Source organism: Emydura macquarii, unplaced genomic scaffold (genome assembly GCF_026122565.2).
Source record: "Emydura macquarii macquarii isolate MOO-44397 ecotype Brisbane River unplaced genomic scaffold, CSIRO-AGI_Emac_v2 contig_2205, whole genome shotgun sequence".
Taxonomy (NCBI): Eukaryota; Metazoa; Chordata; order Testudines; family Chelidae; genus Emydura; species Emydura macquarii.
This window is the reverse complement of record NW_027132342.1, coordinates 4,873,106-4,894,018: the sequence shown is the minus strand read 5'-3', so window position 1 is coordinate 4,894,018 and position 20,913 is coordinate 4,873,106. Positions and strand designations below refer to the sequence as shown.

Genomic DNA, 20,913 nt, shown 5'->3' with positions numbered 1-20,913 from the left:
CTAATGCCACATATTCAAAGAGAAACAGTTTCCTCAAAATGAAAAAGAACAAATAAAATCCTGACTGTGATGAGATGTAATATGCAAGTTGCAAAAAAAAAAAAAAAAGTATTTTTGCACAATTTATTCAATTTCTATTTGGCTGGCAGCTTGGAAATGCAGGTGCTCTAAGGGTTAGTACTGTATAAATTAGATTAATATTACAGTCAAAGCCAGCCAGTTTCTCAGAAATCAGTCATATTCAATCCTCACTCCTGAGGTGCAGTCTCATTGCTCCACACTCAGTTATCTTGCAAGTCAGTGAGACAATGTGTGGAGCCTAGACAAGGATGGGGTGCTTGCCTCACTAAAAAACAAATGGCACTTTAAAACAAAGACAGAGACAAACACTTGTACAGATCGATGCATACGTGCACAGGCCTGGTATTGCCAACTCTCATGATTTTAACATGAGTAACATGATAATTGGTGTACTATTTAGAGCCCCAGCTCCTGGAATCATGTTGGCATTTGAAAATCTCAGCTTTAGTTTATTAAAAAAAGAAAGCAAGTTTCTAGCCCTCATGTTTAAAGAGAAAAGCTTGAAATTGTGGATCCTAAGGGCTCAAAAACCAGAAAGCAAATAAAAAGAACCTTTTATAATAGATCTCATGATTTTCAAGTCAATCTCATGGGTTTTTTGTGGTGTGATTCCTGATTTTTGAATGCTTGAAGATGGCACAACTGCAGATGCAACAGGTGACATATAGAAGATGGTTAAATCTGGTTTAGTGCTGCTAGTCAAAGTCCTGTTCCTAAAGCCTTTTTTACTCAATTGAGTAGTCCTATTGTTTTAGATGGGGCTTACATAGATGAGTGAAGAGGCCCATGCATACATATTGCTGAGAACTCACAGCTCCTACTGAAAAAAAGACTGGACATCAAAGTAAGTGAAAACTTCTGCTCACATTGGCTCCAATCCAGCTGCCAATTAGTACCAAATTAGTTAGTTCCAAAATGTCTACTTACTTCAATAGTCAGCATCAGGTACACTGCATTAATTAGGGCAGTGAAAAACTCTCATTACAAAACCCTAAACCAGGTAACACTCACCTGGATTCAGAACTCAATGAATTCAAAGGACTCGGCCTAGACTTGTCTATCTGAGAACATGGGCTACTATGGGTAAGCCTACACTGTTCTGTCTTTTAAAACCCGCGGCAGCAAGTCTGAAGCCTGGCTCTACAGACTCAGGCTCATGCGATGGCGCTAAAAGGATTATATAGTCGTTCAGAGCCAAGGTTGCATCTGAAGCCCAGGGAGAGGGGTAAGTTTCAGACCCCAAACTCCAGCCTGACCGCAATATCTACACTGCTGTTTTTAGTGCCGTAGCATGAGCCCCGCAACCCCAAGTCTATAGATCTAGGCTCTGAGACTTGCTGCTACATGTTTCAAAAGGCAGTGTAGACATGCCCTTTATGGTTGAAGTGCAAACTATGGGGAACTTGTGGTTTATCTGCAAAAGCAGGTAAAACTTGGCATTTTCATTCAAAGCTCAACGCTCGTTGATTTCAACAGAGTTGCACCCATTTACACAAGGTCTGAATTTGGTCCAAGTGGCACAAACCCATGTGAATCAAAACCAAAGGAAAGGTTTGTTTGAACCCTAGTAAACTGAAACTACTGTGTTTGGCACTGCTCTGGCTACTGCTTTCCAGTCAACTGGCTCAGTGAAGCTTTTAAATTCTAAATATATTTTACTTCTTTTGCTTCTCGCTGTAACTGTTCGACGCAGGACTACATTTAATGCACATTAGGGCACTTTTAGCTCATGACAGCAGGGCCACACAGGCCAGTTTTTGTGCCACATGGGAGTGCGGGCTAAAATGCACACCTCTCTGTTGCTGACTAAAGCACCGTGTAGACAAGCCCTTAGTTTCTTCACAGGGAAACGTTTTGGCAACAAAAGAGTAAGTGCCACTGCATTCCACAGAAATTCAGTTTTACCACATCATGCTTCCCCTAGTAAAGCCTCAAAGGAGAGCAGATATATTCCTCCTAAGTTACCCTTTAAGTCCATCCCCTTTCCCCCTCTGGAAGATGGTTAGATCAGCATAACTAAAATCTGAAAATGACCTCTTTACCATGTCAATTAAAACTGAAAAATCCACTTATCAGCACAGTACTAATTCTTACTCTGCTCTGACATCATAGTGGCTGAATTTAAACTTCAGTTCACCAGAGCTATGGGCTATATATTTTTTTCAAAGCAAGTTAAGCCTTCTCAATCTCTCTCTCTCGCACTCTCTTGGGATTTTTTTGTTTCGTTTTGTTTTGTTTTGTTTTTGCATACTAACATCGGACAAGGTTGTTTTTTTTTTTTTCATATTTATGATGAATAAAATTATATGCTTGGAATGTAACCTTCAGCATAACAGTATTAAAAACTAAATTTTTATTTGGATTATATTTCTGTAATAACAACTAATGTTTTTTCCATGACATAGGTTAAAAAGTCTGTAACCTCTAATTTGACAGGAACTCTATTATCTCTCTCTGGAAAATTAGACAAGATGGAATATTAAGACTTCCAAAAACTGACACAAATAGAAAACTAGGTCTTTCACTTGCTCTTCTTTCTCTAAACAAGAAAGATGATTATATGCTGTTTGACATTCCATTTTCAGGGCAACTAAAGAGATGCTGAGAGTCACACTTCATTTATTTTTCCAAATGCCACCAATGAAAAAAACTCATTGGTATATTATGGTACCATGCTCCCACAGACAGAGGCCAGAATTAAGCTTGTCTTCCCGATAGTCTCATTTGTGAAGTCTCTTATTTGAGTTTCTTATGACAAAAAAAAAAATAGCCTTCCTTGTAAGTGTGAGCCTATGATGCATATATACTACTCAGTGGGCCAAAATCACCTCTGGTGTAATTCCACTGAAGTCAATGTATTAGACAAATCATGGGGAAGTCTGTTCCTTGGAAGATTTCCAGCCTAAAGATGTTTGGATTTGCTTACACTTAGCATCTGAACTTTAGAAAATTCTGCAGACTGAATCTCTGAAACTGTCAAGGCTCACACCCAGCTCCCAAACTAAGATCTGAAGGACCATCATAGTGGCTGCAAGATTCCTCACAGCAGAATTTTTCCTGGAGTACAAGCAAAAGTCAATGGTATTTCACTTCCCATGATAATGGGGAGTTGGTGAAAACATTTCCAAACATATTTTCCATATTTATTTCCCTATTTCTATGTCAAAATGTTGACAACAAAAACCATCAACGTTTTGACATTCAAAAAATTTCAATCAACTCTAGATGGAACAAATCCTGAAGTCCTTAATCACTTTTACTGCACCCTTAGTCAGACAAAACTTCCATTGAAATGAAGTCAGCACTAAGTAAAGGATGTTAGGATTTGAACACTGCTTTTTCATTCAACTTTCAGGTGGTTTACATTAATACATAGATGAAGCTTTTACTAACATTCTCCCTCTGAATGTTTGTCATAGGTATGATCTCATTAACACTGAGGCACCTAGTAATATAAGGATGAAGTATATTTTCTTTACTCCTTACCTACTTTGAGGTATAGCCAATGAAATACATATAAAAAAATCAACATCAGTATTATTGTATGTGAACAAAAATTTGATGTTTCATTGTATTGAAAAACATCTTTGACAACCTAGCAAAGCTCCAATATACACCATGTACAAGGCCAAATCCTAAGGTATTTTAAAGACAGTAATTAACATTTATGTTGACATGTCGTAAAAGGAACATCTGAAACGAGATGCAGGTAGAAGAGAGGAAAATATAACACTTTAAGAATCTCAACCTAACATGAGACCTCTCAATTTACAGTTCTCTACACCATGATTAAAAACCCAAAGATATAATTATTAGCTATTAATAAGAATGTTTGCAAAGTGCTTTCAACATGAAAAGCATTATGGACATGCAAAATATGCTTATAACCACATTGGATAATAAAACAAATTGTCTCTGAGAGCTCTCAACCCTCCAATACCCGAATGTTTGACACTGGCCTTGTTAATGTGTGACAAAAAAAACTCAAAATGAAAAATGAATAAAAGAGAAAGAATAAAATAAAGAAATTCTAGTGATTGAGGCACAGGATTGAGTGACAAGGTATCTGGGGTACATTTGTAGCTCTGCCACTGCCTTGTTTGTTTTTGCAGAGCTTATTGACCAAGCCAAGTTTGAAAACAGTCAAGCCAAGGATGTATGTACTACACTGCAACCAGCTGTCAAAAGCTGTGTAAGAAATTCTAGCTTGTATTCTATTATATGCCATATTAACTAACAAATAATTGAAAATGATATATGGAGAATAGTTGAAGCCATTAGGCCAAAAGAGCACAGCTAAGCTTGAGGAGCTTGTGTTGACAACGCTTACGATTTCATCCCAAGTCATGCACTATTTGGCATTTTTCCAAAAGCTCCAATCCTGGTGTTATGTGATGACACAAGAATCTCTGCATCCACTTTTTTTTTTTTTTTTTTTTTTTTTAAGTAAGTGTTTAGTCCATATGGTTGGGAAGAAAAGCCTCAAAATGTTACCCTTTCAGGCTCAAAACCCAAAGACAAATAAAAAGAATAAATATGAATAAAATGGAATAAAAATGAAAAAGCTTCATTTTACAACTTTAATGTTGACGTCGCACTACGGGGGTTTTGAGTTTGGTTTGGTTTTTGCATATAATACAATTTAAAGCAGTTCAAAGCTTCCAACACTGGCTTATAGTTTCAGGATGATGTCATTGAGCACTGTACCTTCACATTTCTTGGGATTCTGGGACCTGTACTTTGTAAATGTAATCTATTCTTGAACTGTAATAATTTAAAGAGAATCCATCCAGAAATATTCCTACAGGTAAGAATGATTCAAGATATTGCAACAAGCGAATATCTCCACAATTGAAGAGAAGAAAAACAAGTGAGCCCATTTTTCTAGTGTAAACAGATAATCCCCCTGTTTCAAGTGATGAAGCTGTCTCTCCCTGTTGCACAAATATATAAAATAATATATCTTATCTATTTACCATAGTACTGGATAATGTCTCCAGGGCTGACTACCAGCTGCTTTAATTGTAAGACAGTTGTATATTATGCATAGAGGGGAATTTGGTAGGCACTGTGGAGGAGGCAGGAGAAGGAAATAGGTCAGATAGCTTACAAACATGCCAGAAACAGACTAATCGTTTTAGTTTTTATTCTATAATAAAATTAATGTTGCCCCAGTAGCATGCTATCTGGTACATCCATCTAATTTATTAAACAAACAAACCAACCGAAAGACAAAGCATTTGCTGACAATTGTACTGCTATTGTGTATTTGTGAGCTAGTTTCTTGCAATTAATGAAATGATTGTTACATTTAATTTTGTTTGCATTTTCTTTGTTTTCTTATATAGACCAGCTTGAACAAAACTTGATACACTAATTACAAAGCTCCATTATTTATCTTTATGGTTATTAAGCGTGTTTTCACTTCCTTGGTTCATTTACTTCTCCCAAAAAAAAAAAAAAAAAAAAGACCAAAATAGCACATGCAGAATATTATAGACTCATAGACTTTAAGGCCAGAAGGGACCATCAAGATCTAGTCTGACCTTCTGCACATCGCAGGCCACAGAACCTCACCCACCCACTCTTGTAATAGACCCATAACCTCTGGCTAGATTACTAAAGTCCTCAAATCATGATTTAAAGCCTTCAAATTAAAGAGAATCCACCATTTACTCCAGTTTAAACCAGGAAGTGACCTATGCACCGTGCTGCAGAGGAAGACAAGAAAAGAAATACCCAGGGTCTCTGGCAATCTGACCTGGGAGAAAATTCCTTCCCAATCCCACATATTGTGATCTGTTAGACACCGAGCATGCTGGCAAGACTCACTAGTTATACGTTTGGGAAATAATTCTCTATAGTAACTCTGAGCCCTCCCCCTCTAGTGTCCCAACTCCAGCCACTGGAGATATTTGCTACTAGCAGCCGCAGATGGGCCACATGCCATTGTAGGCAGCCTCATCATACCATCTCCTCCATAAACTTATCGAGCTCAGTCTTTAAACCAGTTACATTTTTTGCCCTCATTGCTCCCCCTGGGAGGCTGTTCCAGAACAGCACTCCTCTGATGGTTAGAAACCTTCATCTAATTTCAAGCCTCAGCTTGTTGATGGGCAGTTTATATGCATTTGTTCTTGTGCCAACATTGGCGCTTAACTGAAATAACTCCTCTCCCTCCTTGGTGTTTATCCCTTTGGTGTATTTATAAACAGCCATCATATCTCCCCTCAGCCTTTGTTTGGTTAGGCTAAACAAGTCAAGCTCCTTAAGTCGCCTCTCAGAAGGCAGGTTCTCCATTCTTCAGCTCATCCTAGTAGTCCTTCTCTGCACCTGCTCCAGTTTGAATGAATCTTTCTTAAACATAGGAGACCAGAATTGCACAAAGTATTCCAGATAATGTCATGCAAATAGATTTTATCTATCAGATTTGTATATAATATCCTACAATGCACATGTCACATGTACTATATCTTCACATACAGCTAAGCAAATGTAGTACTGAAAAAGGAAGCACTGGATAACAGTGGACAAAAAAATGATCATGAGTGCTGTAAACTGCAGGATGGGAGAGAAGTGCTATAAACTGGAAGGTAGGGATTATTTATAGACCACAAAAAAGCCTCTAGTGTATTATGTACATTATTTCATTTTTTAAGACAGTTGGGTTAAATTCCTCCCCACAGTTTACCCCCTCCCTGTCCCCATGTTTTTTTTTCTGCTTCACTGGTATGGAAGTTTGATCTTAGTACAAAAACAAATAGGGTTAAATTCCTCCCCACATGGTTCGGATAGAAACATCGCTTAGGGAAGGATCTATTCATGGAGATTCTCTGTATCATAGTAAAGAGAAGAGGATAGAACCTGATAAAGTACAAATGATTAATAAAAAGAGCAGGAACTAAAGAGAGAGAGTCCAATGAAAAAGAGTCCCATTCAATTACATCACGAGAAAGCAGACAACTAAATACTGAAAAATTTTATAAGTGCTTGTATATATATAAGTGCTTGATATATTAAAATGGGTGAACTCAAGTTCTTGATTTTAAATGAAGATATTGATATAAAAGGCATTACAGAAACTTGTTGGAATGATGATAATCAATGGGATTTGGTAATAGCAGGGTACAAAATATACAGGAATGACAGAGTAGGTTGTACAGGTTGGGGAGTACCACCACGTGAAAAAAAAGCATAGAGTCAAACACATCAAAAATCTTAAATTAATCCAACTGTATGATAAAATCTCTATGGATAGAAATTCCATGCTTGAATAATAAAGAGTATAGCAATAGGAATATACTACCAACCACCTGACCAGGATGGTGATGGTGATTGTGAAATGCTCAGGGAGCCTTTATTGAGAGGCTATAAAAACAGAAAACTCAATAATAACAGGAGAATTCAACTATCTCCATATTGACTGGGAATATGTCATCTCAGGACAGGATGCAGAGATAAAATGCTAGACATCATTAATGACCGCTTCTTGGAGCAGCTAGCCCTGGAATCCACAAGGGGAGACATAATTCTCGATTCAGTTCTAAGTGGAGCACAGGATCTGGTCCAAGAGGTGAATATAGCTGACCCACTCAGTAATAGCGACCATAATGTAATTGAATTTAAACATCCTTGTAAGGGGTTAAAATACCATAGAAGCCCACCACACTAGCAATTAACTACACAAAAATGAGGAAGCTAGTTTAACAGAAATTAAAAGCAGCAGTTGCAAAAGTGAAATGTCTGCAGGCTGCATGGAAACGTTTTAAAAACACTGCAATAGAGGCTCAAATTAAATGTATACCCCAAATTTCAAAAAGTGAAACAAGGAACAAAAAAATGTCATGCTGGCTAAACAACCGAGTAATAGAGGTGATTGGAGGCAAAAAGCCTCCTTTAAAAATTGACAGTCAAATCCTACTGAGGAAAATAGAAAGGAGCATAAACTCCAGCAAGTCAAGTGTACAAGTATAATTAGGCAGGCCAAAAAGGAATTTGAAAAGCAACTAGCAAAGAACACAAAATCTAACAGCAAAAAAATTGTAAGTACATCAAAAGCAGGAAACCTGCCAGTCAGTAAGGCCACTGGATGATCAAGGTGCACAGGAGCACACAAGAAAGACAAGGCCATTGCAGAGAAGCTAAATGAATTCTTAGCATCACTCTTACTGCAGAGGATGTGAGGGAGATTCCCACACCTGAGCCATTCTTTTTAGGTGACAAATCTGAGGAACTTTCCTAGACTGAGGTGTCAAAAGAGGAGGTTTTGGAATAAATTGATAAATTAAACAGTAATAAGTCACCAGGACTTGATGGTTTCTACCCAAGAGTTCTGAAGAAACTCAAATATGGAACTGCAGAACTACTAACTGGGCCATGTAACCTATTGTTTAAATCAGCTCCTTACCAGATGGCTAGAGGACAGCTAATGTGACACCAATTTTTATAATAGGCTCTAGAGGCCGTTCTAGCAATTACAGGCTGGGTAAGCCTAAGATCAGTGCCAGGCAAACTGGTTGAAACTACAGTGAAGAACAGAAATATCAGAAACATAGATGAACACAGTTTGTTGGGGGAAAGAATCAACTCGGCTCATGTAAAGGGAAATCATGCCTCACCAATTTATTTCAATTCTTTGACGGGGTCAGCAAACACGTGGATAAAGGGATCCAGTGCATGTTAGTGTACTTGGATTTTCAGAAAGCCTTTAACAAGGTCCCTCACCAAAGGCTTGTAAGCAAAGTAAACAATCATGGGATAAGAGGGAAGGTCCTCTCCTGGAACAGTAACTGGTTAAAAGAAAAGAAACAAAGGGTAGGAATAAATGGTCAGTTTTCAGAATGGAGAGAGGTAAATGGTGGGGTCCCCCAGGGTCTGTATTGCAACCAGTGCTGTTCGATATATTCATAAACAGTGAGGTGGCAAAGTCTGTAGATGATACAAAATTACTCAAGATAGATCAGTGCAAAGCAGACTGCAAAGATGGATCCCACAAAACTGGGTGACTGGTCAACAAAATGGCAGCTGAAATTCAATGTTATTAAATGCAAAGTAATGCACATTGAAAAACATAATCCCAGATATACATACAAAATGATGGGGCCTAAATTAGCTATTACCACTCAAGAAGGAAATCTTGGAGTCATCACGGATAGTTCTCTGAATCAATGTGCAGTGGCAGTCAAAAAAAGTTAACAATGTTAGGAACCATTAGGAAAGGGACAGATAATAAGATGCAAATGTCATCATGCCACTATATAAATCCATGGTACACCCATACCTTGAATACCACGTGCAGTTCTGGTCATCCCATCTCAAAAAGAGATGTATCAGAACTGGAAAAGATACAGAGAAGGGCAACAAAAAATTATTAGGATATGGAACAGCTTCCATACGAGGAGAGATTAAAAAGACAGTCTGTTCAGCTTGGAAAAGAGATGACTAAGGGGGGGAAGTATGGTAGAAGTCTATAAAATCATGAAAGGTGTGGAGAAGGTGAATAAGGAAGTATTATTTATCCCTTCACATAACACAAGAACCAGGGGTCACCCAATAAAATTAACATGCAGCAGGTTTAAAACAAACAAGGAAGTATCTCTTCTCACAACACACAGTCAATATGGGGAACTCATTGCAAGGTCATGTTGTGAAGGCCAAAAGCATAACGAGGTTTAAAAAAAGAACTAGATAAGTTCATGGAAAATAGGTCCATCAATGGCTATTAGCCAAGATGGTCAGGAATGCAATCCTATGCTCTTGGTTTCCTTCTGTTCTCTCCCTCTGAAGAACTTGGCATGGCCACTGTCAGCAGACAGGATAGTGGGCTAGATCATAGTTTCTCAACCTGCGGTACGCATACCCCTGGGGGTATGCGAGACACAGGCAGGGGGTACCGGGGGAAAAACTAAGTGAAGGGGAGGTGGGTGGCAGCTGCCGATGTCTGTGGAAGCCGGGCGGCAGCAGCCTCCTTCCCACCCAGTCCCAGCTGCGAAGCGAGCGGCAGCTGCGGGTCTTGGGGGAGGCAGGCGGCAGCCTCCAGCTTCTGGGGAAGCCGGGTGGCGGCAGCCCACTTCCCGCTGGGTCCCAGCTCCTAGGTGGGAGCCTAGAGGCAGCCTCCTGAGTCTCACGAGCTGGGCTTGCAGCTGGGTGGCAGCCACCCGCATCTCGGCTCCGAGCCGCGGGACAGCCTCCAGCACCCCGGCTTGAAGACGGGCAGCAGTTGTCTGCTCGCATCCTGGGGTCGTGGAAGCCTCCTCTGCCCCAGCTTGGATTGGATGGCAGTCGCCCACCCCCTGGACTGGCAGCCAGGTGGTAGCCACCTGCAACTTGCCCAGGTGGCAGCCTCCCTCCCTGGCTCAAAGCCCTGTGCCCAGAAAACTTGTCAATTTCAGCTGGAGCAGTGAAATTGACAACTATGACAGCCCCAGATTTTACCAGTTACCCGCTTTTCCTGTCTCTCTCTCACCACTTCCTCCTCTCAAATTTATGGCAAAAAATTTGGCGTGGCATTTTATATTCCCCAGCATTGGCATGTCACTCAAAGCCTCCTAGCTTTGGCCAACATCACCTCTAGCCCAGGTACATACTTGAGTTGTGCACCCCAATGTAAAAGTGGTAACCCTACCCACACTAGATCTGACCACCTGTCATATACTCAGCCCTTATATACTCAGCCCTTCTTCCAACGTATGGCTCCCATTAGTCTGTAAACATAAAATCCCATGGAACATTGAGTGTTGGGGTACTGATTAAAATTTTCAGAATTAGGGGGTACTTGATACTTAAAAGATTGAGAAACACTGGGCTAGATGGACCATTGGTTTGACCCAGTATGGCCATTCTTATGTTCACATCGGTCACTCACTAATCAGTCCTATTTCTGGGCATGATTTTACACTCTTTACTGCCACCAATATAGAACTGTAGGATGGTGCAGTTGGCATTGCATTCACTATGAAAGGTGGAGGTTTAGACCTGCTGTAGCAGTAAAGCTCTACCATGATGAAACCTAATGGAAAGCCCATCATGAATTTTAACAATACGAAAAGTTGTATGATTTCCTCTCATTTTTTACTATATATAGTCAGGTAGTGCTCAAAGGCCTTATTTAGGATCAGGTCCCTTTTATGTCTGAAAGAGGTCACAATCTGAATTAAAGTTTGCACTCTAACGTAAGAGTTTACAGTCAAAAATTCCTTCTCTAAAAGTAGGGTTACTACCCATCCCGACATTCAGAGAATACACAAGATTTTCAATACTCTGTCCCACAGGTCTAGTTGTCAGGCCAATTCAGTTAAAGATGCCCAAACCCATGGTATATGTCACAATGGCAATATACTGACATGATGAGGATAGCCATGACGTAAATGCATGATAAATGTCTTTGTGCTGCTGTTTCAGTTCATAAGGGTTCATCCAAACCTCTTCACTTTGGGTTACAATTCCCTGTGGTTCAATACATGTTAGGTTTGATGGAACCCAAAAATTAAAAACCAAGTCTCAACCACGTGTCAAGCATTGTCTGTTTTTGAACTGAATCAGTGCAAAAGACTCTGAGCCATGCAACTTTCCACCAAAAACCAGAAATAAAGTCAGCTTTACTCAAAATTCAGGTCTGTCAGTGAATCTGGTCCAAGATTTAGGTTTGTAATAAAACCTAAAACCAGATGAAAATCGTGTGTGTCCCTACAAAGGTTTTGTGCAGCTCTAATGGCCAAAGAGAACAGAATACATTAATGCAATGTCACGACACGAACACATGGATGTCAGAATGTGATTATTCAGGTCTCACGAGGAAAGATAAAGAGGTGGAATCCCACTATAAATGGGTTTTTTTTAAAGCAAAACAACATTTAGAAGTGTATGCAAAAGGGGGCCGTATATAAAGGGTTCTGAAGAATGCAGCATAGTCTGAGGGTGTGTGTGACAGAGGGGGTGGGAGTAGTTTCAAACAGGTCCTGTCAGACCCCAGAATTAACCATCCTCCTTCAAATCTCCCTACTTCTTCCTTTTATTCTTTGCCTCTCTTTTTTTGTTGTTTTGTTCTTGTCTGAAAGAAAACAGCAAGAAATGATTCTGGGGGAGAAGTGCCAGGACTCAGCTCCTGCTGAGCTGAGAAAAAAAATGCTGGAGCTGCCTCCGAGTCCTGCTCACTTGGTGTAATGGAATCACGCAGCATCTCTTTCAGAGATTGAAATAGGGCGAATAATGTTTACCTGGGTAAGATCATGTCACATGTTAATAAAGCAAATGAAAGCCACAAAATACACTGATGCACTTCTGAGGTATAAAGTACCTGCTGATTTGACTCCAGTGCCATGGTGTGCACCAAGGGCCCAAATCCTTTAAAGTGCTGAGAGCCTCAAGCAAACTGCCTCATGGCTTACTGAAGTCTACAGGCACTGAAGCTCAGCAGCTCCTGGGAGGAACTCAGCACCTCACAGGATCAGACCCATGATGACAACGGTACCTTTTGGTAACACAGTGGAGTGAGAGTGGGTGGAGGGAATGTCAGCAAGTTGAGAATCATGGTTGTACAGTAGAAACTCAGAAATACAAACCCTGGAGCTAGGAACAGACCCATCAACCACACACTGCTTTCCCCCAATTTCTTCGAGTAACGGGCTACCCAGGGATGACTCTGCTGAGCCTGGGGGGTAAGGGGGAGGGGGAGGAGGGGCTCTGTCGTTCCCATGCTGGGCCTCCCTCTCAGCACATTTCCAGGGGATGGAGCTGCTTCTCTTGCCAGGTGAGGGAGGCTGGCTGCTCCCTCACTGCCTCTGCAGCTGGACACAGCCTCCTGGGTCCCAGTGCCAGTCGTCTTTCCCTTCTATGTTTGCTGGGTGCCCTGCATGGCCACCATCCTGTTTCCTGTACATCAGAGAGTGCCCGTGGTGGGACAGGGCAAGGGGGGTGGGTGAGGCAGGGGAAATTGGGGAAGGAGCAGGGGTGGGAGGGAAGAGGAGTGGGGAAGGAAGGGGGATGGGATAGGACAGGGGGAAGAGAAGGAATAGGAGAATGGGGGAGGGCGGTGTGGGCGTGGGAGGAGAGGAATAGGGCAGGGATGGGGACGGAGGAAGTGAGGAATAAAGTTCTGAAGCTGTATTAAGTCAATGTTCAGTTGTAAACTGTTGAAAGAACAACCACACCATTTTGTTCCGAGTTATGCACATTTCAGAGCTACAGAAAACCTCCCTCCCCGAGGTGTTCGTAACTCTAAGGTTCTACTGTATACCAACAAATGCCCTTGTTGTTCAAGAGAAGCAGCACTGAAAATGTCTGTCCTTTGTCAGCTATGATTTGAGCTAGAGTGTAGGGGGAAATTCTAGAATTTCTTTCATCTCATTCACTTTTCCTAGCTACTCTGTTTTTACACACAAGGATTATAACAAAAGGTGTGACATACAAGAATGCTCGCAAGACATTGCACTTTTTTTCCTGACTTCTGTCATATGACATGGCTCTGTCATATATCCCTGCCACGTGGCACCACAGCTGGAATCAGCACCTGATTCTACAGGTTACTGTTATGCCTTCCCCCACCCCCTCAAATAGCTCATAACAAAAAATTAACAACAATTAGCACTCACATCTAAGAACATGAAAGTGCTTTTATGAAGGAGACCAGATATCCTTATCCCTATTTTACAGAATGGAACACTGAAGCACAAAGAGGGGGAAGAACTCAGATCTTGTTTCTCAATCTCCTGCTCCACCCCGTGGCCCACATTTTGAGATACTGTTTGCTATATCTCAAAATACCCATCCCAAGCTATTGTAAGCTGCAGTGCTTTGGGCCCCATCACTGTAAAAGACTCCACTTTTTCCAGAAGTCCATTGCATATGTGTATGAATGTACACAGAGCACACTAACAACTTGCTCAACAGGAAAATTGATCAGTTTCCTCCAAAGATGATGTCCTTCCCTAACAATGGATCACACTGGAGGAGGCAAAGGGTTGCTACAGGAGGCATGACATACAGGTACTTACTAGAGTGAGCCATTCACCATGAGGAAGGGTGCTATTTTCCACCATTCTTTGGACAAGTCTCTTTTCCACGGATAAGCCTAGACCATGGGAAAGTACCAAGTACTCGTTTCTTCACAATAATGTTTTAAATGTTTCTAAAATAAACACCTGGAAAGTTTTAAAAGCATCATAACATTAAAACTTCTTTCCCTCTGTTTTTACCAAACTACTCTCAAAAAATTTCACCTTGGGATGAGATGCAGCATGCAAAACTTCAAGAAGTTTCCTTTAGTTGAAGCTGAGTTAGAGGGTTGAAACCTGGTTTGTAGCAGGAAGCTAGCTACAACCTTAGCTATATGGAGTGGTTTATGTTTCTAATGATATGAGGTTTCATTTCTAGAGATGAGCAAAGACGGAGGTTATTTGGATTTTGTAAAACCACACTGATCATATACTATTTTATCCAATCCGCCAATCTCTCGCTCTCTCTCAATGAGAAACCATTGTAAGCTATAGTACAAATATTGTAGCTTATGGTCCAAAGCAGAGCAGTGTCACCATTGTAAGTTACAATGTTTTCCACCATTACGGCAGAATAAGAAAGAATTGGGGAGTTTTGTTTGGTTTTTGTTTGTGTTTGCTTTTAATAAAATAAAGGATGGGTTGTTTATATAGTCCCTGTTCTGGCCCATCTCTAATTTTGATCCTCTTCTACCAATGCTCTAAAATATCTGTTTGATGCCGGTTACCTAATCAGCAAATGCCAAAACAACTAGAAACTGTCTGTCCAAAAGAGAGTTCTTTGCACTGAGCTTCCACTAATTACTAGTCTCAACAAAGCCAGCAGGCAATCATTATACACCCTATGGATAAAGCAGACTTTGATAAAGAGATGACGGTCCTCTTTCAAATATGGTTTCTGGATATGAGAAATGTTGGAGCATGAATTCATTTTTATTTTACTTTTCAGAGTAATATAGGGGAAAGAAGGAGAAATCAAGCCTCTGTTAATGCAGTAAATCCTTATTTAAAAAAAAAATACCACAGTATTCTATGGAAATACTGTATAAATCTGCATCTTGCAATAGTGCTGCTGCAGTGTTTTTGGCTATTACTCCAGAACACTGTAGGAATTAAAAAAAGAGAGAAGGAAAGGAGTTCTTATTTTTCATCTGAAAAACCCATCTGTATTGATATCAGAAAAGGGTGGGGAGAGCAAAATGACAGCCACTGGCTTGTCCTTTAACCTTTCTAACAGGGCTGGTGGCAGCAACGAAGCTTAATCAATGCAATGGAAGTGACATTTCGCAGTCAAATCAAATTAAATGGAAATGAAAAGAAAATCTGAGGTCCAACCTAAAGGCTGTTCCCTCTTGCCACCGAGGTCATTGCCATGGCAACTAAACGCTACAAATGTGTAGAGTAAATCCTTAACAAATCTGTAGAAAGCATGTCCAATTGAATATGATGGTTTCTGTCACTGTACTTTGTAGCTTTCAAAAGGAAAGGAAAAAAACCCACACATCTTACACCGAAAGAAACAAAAAAAGAGGTTCAGCCAGAAACCAAATAGTACAACAACATGGTTAATCTTTTCCCTACTTCAGAGCATGGAAATACTTGCACATATAGGCCAGCTATATGAGAATGAGTGGATAGTTAAAGATGGAGACCATGTTACCTGGATTAGAGCATGGAAAGTTATGTTTACCAGTCTTGTTTCAACTTGAGAACTGGTCACTTCAGAAGCTTCTTTGGATCACTGTAAAAGCATTTAACATAGTTGAGAGCAATTTCTACTGCAGATTGCCCACGGCTGTAATTTTTCTTTGCTTCAAAGTTATTTCCCCTCATCCCTCTTCTTTCTTTTTTTTGATGGTGGAAAGAATGACGTATTTCAGGGCTCATAACGGTGAAGGACTGATAGCCCTGGCTAAAAATCAGCCACAGTGCACAGCACGATTGCATGAGCGTCCCACTCCATGAACAGAGCTTTACCAATGCAACCTCAGGCTTTGCCTGGAATGTCCTCCCCCTATCACCCTGCTGTGTTGGTCCTGAGCAGTCTCCTCTGCAGAAGCTGTCAATCAAATTGAAATGTGTAGCTCATGGAATGGAGGTGAAATAGTTATAGGAGAGAGACGAAAATACTCACAGAGAACTAGACTGAGATTGCTAAATTCATTTCTAACCAAAGTGCTATCGGAAAGCAGGTCTCTGAAGGGGAAAAAAAAGTACATTTTAACCCATTTTTGCAATTTTGCACTTCTCCCACCCCACTGCCTCTGCACACACCTGTACAGAATTAAATATAACTATGAATTCCTACCAACACTCACAGAGCATATTTCACCTTTCAACTTAAAAGCATCTAACAATGAAGGACAATTTATGAACCACGTCAAAATATAAACACCCACATCCTCACACTCATTCTTCTGGGTACCTGTTTAGTTCTAAATTCCTATCTGCTCATCACATGGCACAGGAGAGGCTCCATCCAGAGTGTGGGGAAAATATTTTTCTGTATCATGAGGGAGACTTAATGCAGTGAACTTTGCCCTTCCCCAAACTTGTCATTTATCTAAGGTGGCAACCATTACCTTCTCTTTGGACACATTGGAATTTTGATTCTGCTGTGGTGATGCAGTCACTGTGCATTATGGAAGAAAAGAGATTATATGCCATCAAGTAGGAAAGGCTGAGAGTATTACAAATCTGATGTGAGGTGACATTTTCTATTCAACTACATACAATCAAGGGACATCACACACCTTCCTGCATGAACAGCAATACCCACTAATGAACTAATTTCTGGGGAGAAATTGTTACTTTCCATGTTCAGGAACAAAAGACCACTCTGCTACCTCATACCAGAAGAGATTCTGTTTTTCCTGCAACCTTTTGCTGCAGTTTCATCTTTTCCAGATAGTGCTCAAAGAGCATCTTCTGACAAGGCCATTTAGTTGGGAGCTATGCGTGACATTTTCTACACTCATATGTACATTAATACACAGAGAAGCACACAGTATTGTACACTGATCTGCAAACCAACACTTCTAATTATGCATATGTGAAGATGAATATACAGTAGAACCCCAATTATGTGAAAGTAATGAATTTATAAGGAATTTATTTGGCTAAGCAAGCTACTCTCAGAAAAAAGAGAAGCCTTCATTGTAACTGATGAATACTGATCGAGATAGCCTAACTTTCTATCATAGTGAGGGTGCAAGATATTGGCTTGTCCCCAACCCATGAAGGACCTACTGTCACACCCAGAGTCTCTTCCTTGGCACAGTTTAATTTCCCAAACACAGGAAAACAAACACAACACAGTTCTTCAGCGCACTGAGGGCTACACATCCCCAGGGAATTTTTCCCCTTTGCTTCTCTCAGTTCCTCCTGCCTGTTGTAGGACTCTTCTGTGCTCTTTTTATTGAGCACCATCTTTCAGGGCTTTCTCCTTGAAGACCCTTTTTTCCACCTCCTCCGCTCCCATCCCAGGGAACAGAAACCTGCACCTGTACCTTCTTTACTGACAGCTTCTTTATAGTCTGTCTGTAAGTACTGCTCTGCCTTCTGATATGACCAAACTAGCAGCACTTGTTCCAGCACAAAGGCGCTGAACCGCCTTCCTTTAAAGGGGCCAGCTACCCTATGACTGAGGGTTTGGATATGAGGAACTTTTATTGCAAACAGCTTTGTACAGTAATATTTACACCCTATGAGCCATTTTGCCTTACTCTTTCTTTAACCCTCTAAATGCTGCAATATGCCATAGCTACTTCCCACTAAACATTCATTTGGCTGGCAGTCTGGAAAAGATGTCAGTACTGTAAGAGTTAAGGGGCCAATTTATTATAAAATATTCTTGAGCTTTGACTCAAAGCCACAAAAGACCATGGAAAATTGATTTTTCATGACTTCTGTCATAGCCTCTCACAGGCTTCCATGGTGCTAAAGCCAGACATATATTTTATTGAATCAGGTCCTACTTGAGTAGCCATCAGTAAATTAATTTATGGAGACTGGAGCTGCATAGCTGCTGGGACGAGGCCCCAGGGCTACTGCTGCATTCTAGGAGATGGACATGTTATTCCTCTATCCAGGAAAGCGAGTGGTCTCCTGATCTTTTCAACGGCAACCTCATGTGCTAATTTGTAAGCGAACACTTAATTTCAGATCATCATAAACTAAAATTCTGTGTAGTCAAATAGAAAGCGTCAGTGAAATGCTACTAGGATGAGATTAAGTGAGCCTACGGCACCTGCATCCCGTAAACAGACTATGAGAATCTAATCCAATATTTATCCCATGGGTCTTTTATGTTTGTTTTGGGTTAAAGGAGATAAGCCATGGTTTTACCCAGTATGATCTGCTATAGAATGGATCCAGGAGTAACAAAGGAGAGGAAATATAAAACACACTAGTTAAACAGAGAAATCAAAGACTGGAAAATAAAGACTAAAACTAGCAACTCTAACATATGGTAGTCACGATTCCCAACTGAAATTAAGTATTACTTCTTTTTCTGTTTTTATTGGTAATTGCTTATTCAAAGTCTTATAGAATGTAAGAGACAGTAGCCTTTCTATAGTACTTTTTATTATTTATTACAACCCATTCTACAGATCTTAACAGAGAATTATATCTCTACTAAAGAATTGAATAGGATGAGTCAATAACCTATATAACTTTAGAGTAATTTCTGTAGAATCCTATTAAATCTCTTTTGGCTTTACCCCTACAAATATACAGGACTTTCCAAAAGGCAGAAATTACAAAGATAGTATGATAGACAAACAGCAAAGGACACTGGTAAGTACTAATTTCTGACTACTTCTGCAGCACAACAGGTCATGTATACTATTTAATATCATTTCCTACATATATTTTGAGATTAAACTACTGTTTTATATTAAGCAAGTGTTTTTTATATAATATATAATGATATGAGGCCAAAATCCACCTAAGCACTTAAGGACATACACTGAAAACACTAGGACTAAAATGGGTGTTTAAAGTAAAGCATAGTGCTTTGATGGATCAGGGCCTTATTTCTCTTAAGTCTACAGGAAACATATCATGTTGTATGTTATATATTTACATATAACTTATACTTGTGTAAGAAATAAAATGCCATGTGATAAATGTCAATTGCACACATTTTTATATCCTTACAGAAATTGCCATAACAGTATACCAGTGTTTCAGCATGTCTGATATCCTGTCTCTGACAATTACCAACAACAGATACTTCAGAGAAGGTGCAAAGAATTTTCATAAAGGGCAGTTATGGAATAACATGTACATGGAGGGACATTTCTTCCTTCTCCTCATTCGTGAGTATGTCCTGAACCACGGAGGTTTATATCTCTCATAATTTTATCCTATCTAATTACCCACATTCTGCTAATTAATTCTGCTAAGCTCTAGAACTCAAATTAATCTTGTGCCAGTGAGTTCCAGAGGTTAATTATGTATTGCACAAAATGTTTCTTTCTGTCAATTTCCCATTTTTTCCCTTTCATTTTCATTGAATAATTTATTTTCTTGCCTATGAGAAAAGGTAAAGAGGAGTGCTTGATTTATGTTCTCTGTTACACACTTTATTATATATTGTGGTATAGCCACAATCTCCTTTGGCAGCGGGGCCTGTGGTCACTCTGCCCCAACCTGGACAAGTCTTTTGTCCTTTCCCCTCGGCACCTCTTTAACAGAGCGTTTGGTGGTGGCCTTGTTTCAGGCCTGTGGAGTGTCCTTCAACCCCACGGGAGAGGGGCGGGTAGTCCCAGTCCGTGTATATGACCCAGGGCCCAGGGAGGTACCTTGCTGCAGCTCCTTCTCAGGGCTGTAGAGGTGGTGGTAAAGCCCTGGAGGATCGGAGAAACACTGGTCCTTCCCGCAGGCCAGTGCCAGGGTCTTTCCTTCTCTGCTTCTCCAGCTGCAGAGAAGCACTGTCTCCTAATCCAGGGGAGTCTCTCCTCCAGCTGCCAAAACCTTATGGAGCTCCTTTCTCTCCTCCTCCTTTGTTTTCCCCCTTCCCTCTAGGGGAGGCAGAGTTTAAGTAGGCCTGATGTAGCCCTTAACTGGGTCCCAGTATCTCTAATTGACCTTCAGTAACCTCACCTCTGCCTACAGGGAAAAGGGCCTTTAGCAGTCTAAGGCTCACATCCAGGTGTGGTAAGGGAGGTAAAGAGCTGGGGAAAGGAGGAGCTAAGCACCATTGGAAGGTGCTGCGGGACAACATCCAAGGTATCACGAAGTCGGCTATTTGTCGCTTGGCTCAGCGCGGGGAAGTGAAGCATATTTCGGGGTTGATTTATGAGGAGACCTGGGGAGTGCTGAAGGTTTTCTTGGAGAATGTGATCCGCGATGCTGTCACCTACACCGAGCATGCTAAGCAGAAGACCGTAATGGCTATGGACGTGGTTTATGCTCTGAAGCACCAGGGACGCATTCTCTATGGTTTTGGTGGCTAACCTGCTCCCTAAGTCTACAGGATAACACAAAGGCTCTTTTAAGAGCCACCCACACTTTCACAATAAGTTGTATTATTTTCATAACATTTAGACAAAAGTGCTGAAAATTAACTTGAGTAACTCAGTTTTCACAGGTTCTTAAGACCAACGTGCTTTTAAAATTACATAACCTTTTGTAGCCATCTGGCCTGACTTTACCACAATATATATACCTTAACCAGGTCTTCTCTTATTCACCTCTTCTCTCAACTCAGTAAGAGAGATGGTCAATTATTATCTGACACTGTTTTTCCATCACAAATTACCTTTTCATCAAAACCAGTACTTCCTGTGGGAACATGTTGATTCTGATGACAGTTTGTTTTAAAAATTTGGAA

The 20,913-nt window shown here is 40.5% G+C and overlaps 2 protein-coding genes across 4 annotated transcripts in view; one reads left to right on the top strand and one right to left on the bottom strand.

Annotated features, from left to right (window-relative positions):
* SOX5 (SRY-box transcription factor 5) overlaps positions 1 to 20,913 on the bottom strand; it is an 831,751-nt gene that overhangs the window by 680,558 nt on the left and 130,280 nt on the right. The gene's annotated exons all lie outside the window — the stretch shown is intronic.
* On the top strand, positions 1,243 to 20,536 carry LOC137160377 (histone H4-like). Its single transcript, XM_067558940.1, has 3 exons — positions 1,243 to 1,306; positions 19,238 to 19,396; positions 20,196 to 20,536. The coding sequence occupies exons 1-3, from the start codon at positions 1,243 to 1,245 to the stop codon at positions 20,534 to 20,536; spliced, it is 564 nt and encodes a 187-aa protein (XP_067415041.1).

What these genes read in the sequence shown, in the direction of transcription:
- LOC137160377 (XM_067558940.1), top strand. Translation starts at nt 1,243, where the DNA reads ATGGCGCTAAAAGGATTATATAGTCGTTCAGAGCCAAGGTTGCATCTG. An exon ending in TCTGAAGCCCAGGGAGAGGG is followed by an intron (nt 1,307 to 19,237) that starts GTAAGTTTCAGA and finishes ATATCCTTACAG; the next exon opens with AAATTGCCATAACAGTATAC. An exon ending in TTTCTTCCTTCTCCTCATTC is followed by an intron (nt 19,397 to 20,195) that starts GTGAGTATGTCC and finishes CTCTGCCTACAG; the next exon opens with GGAAAAGGGCCTTTAGCAGT.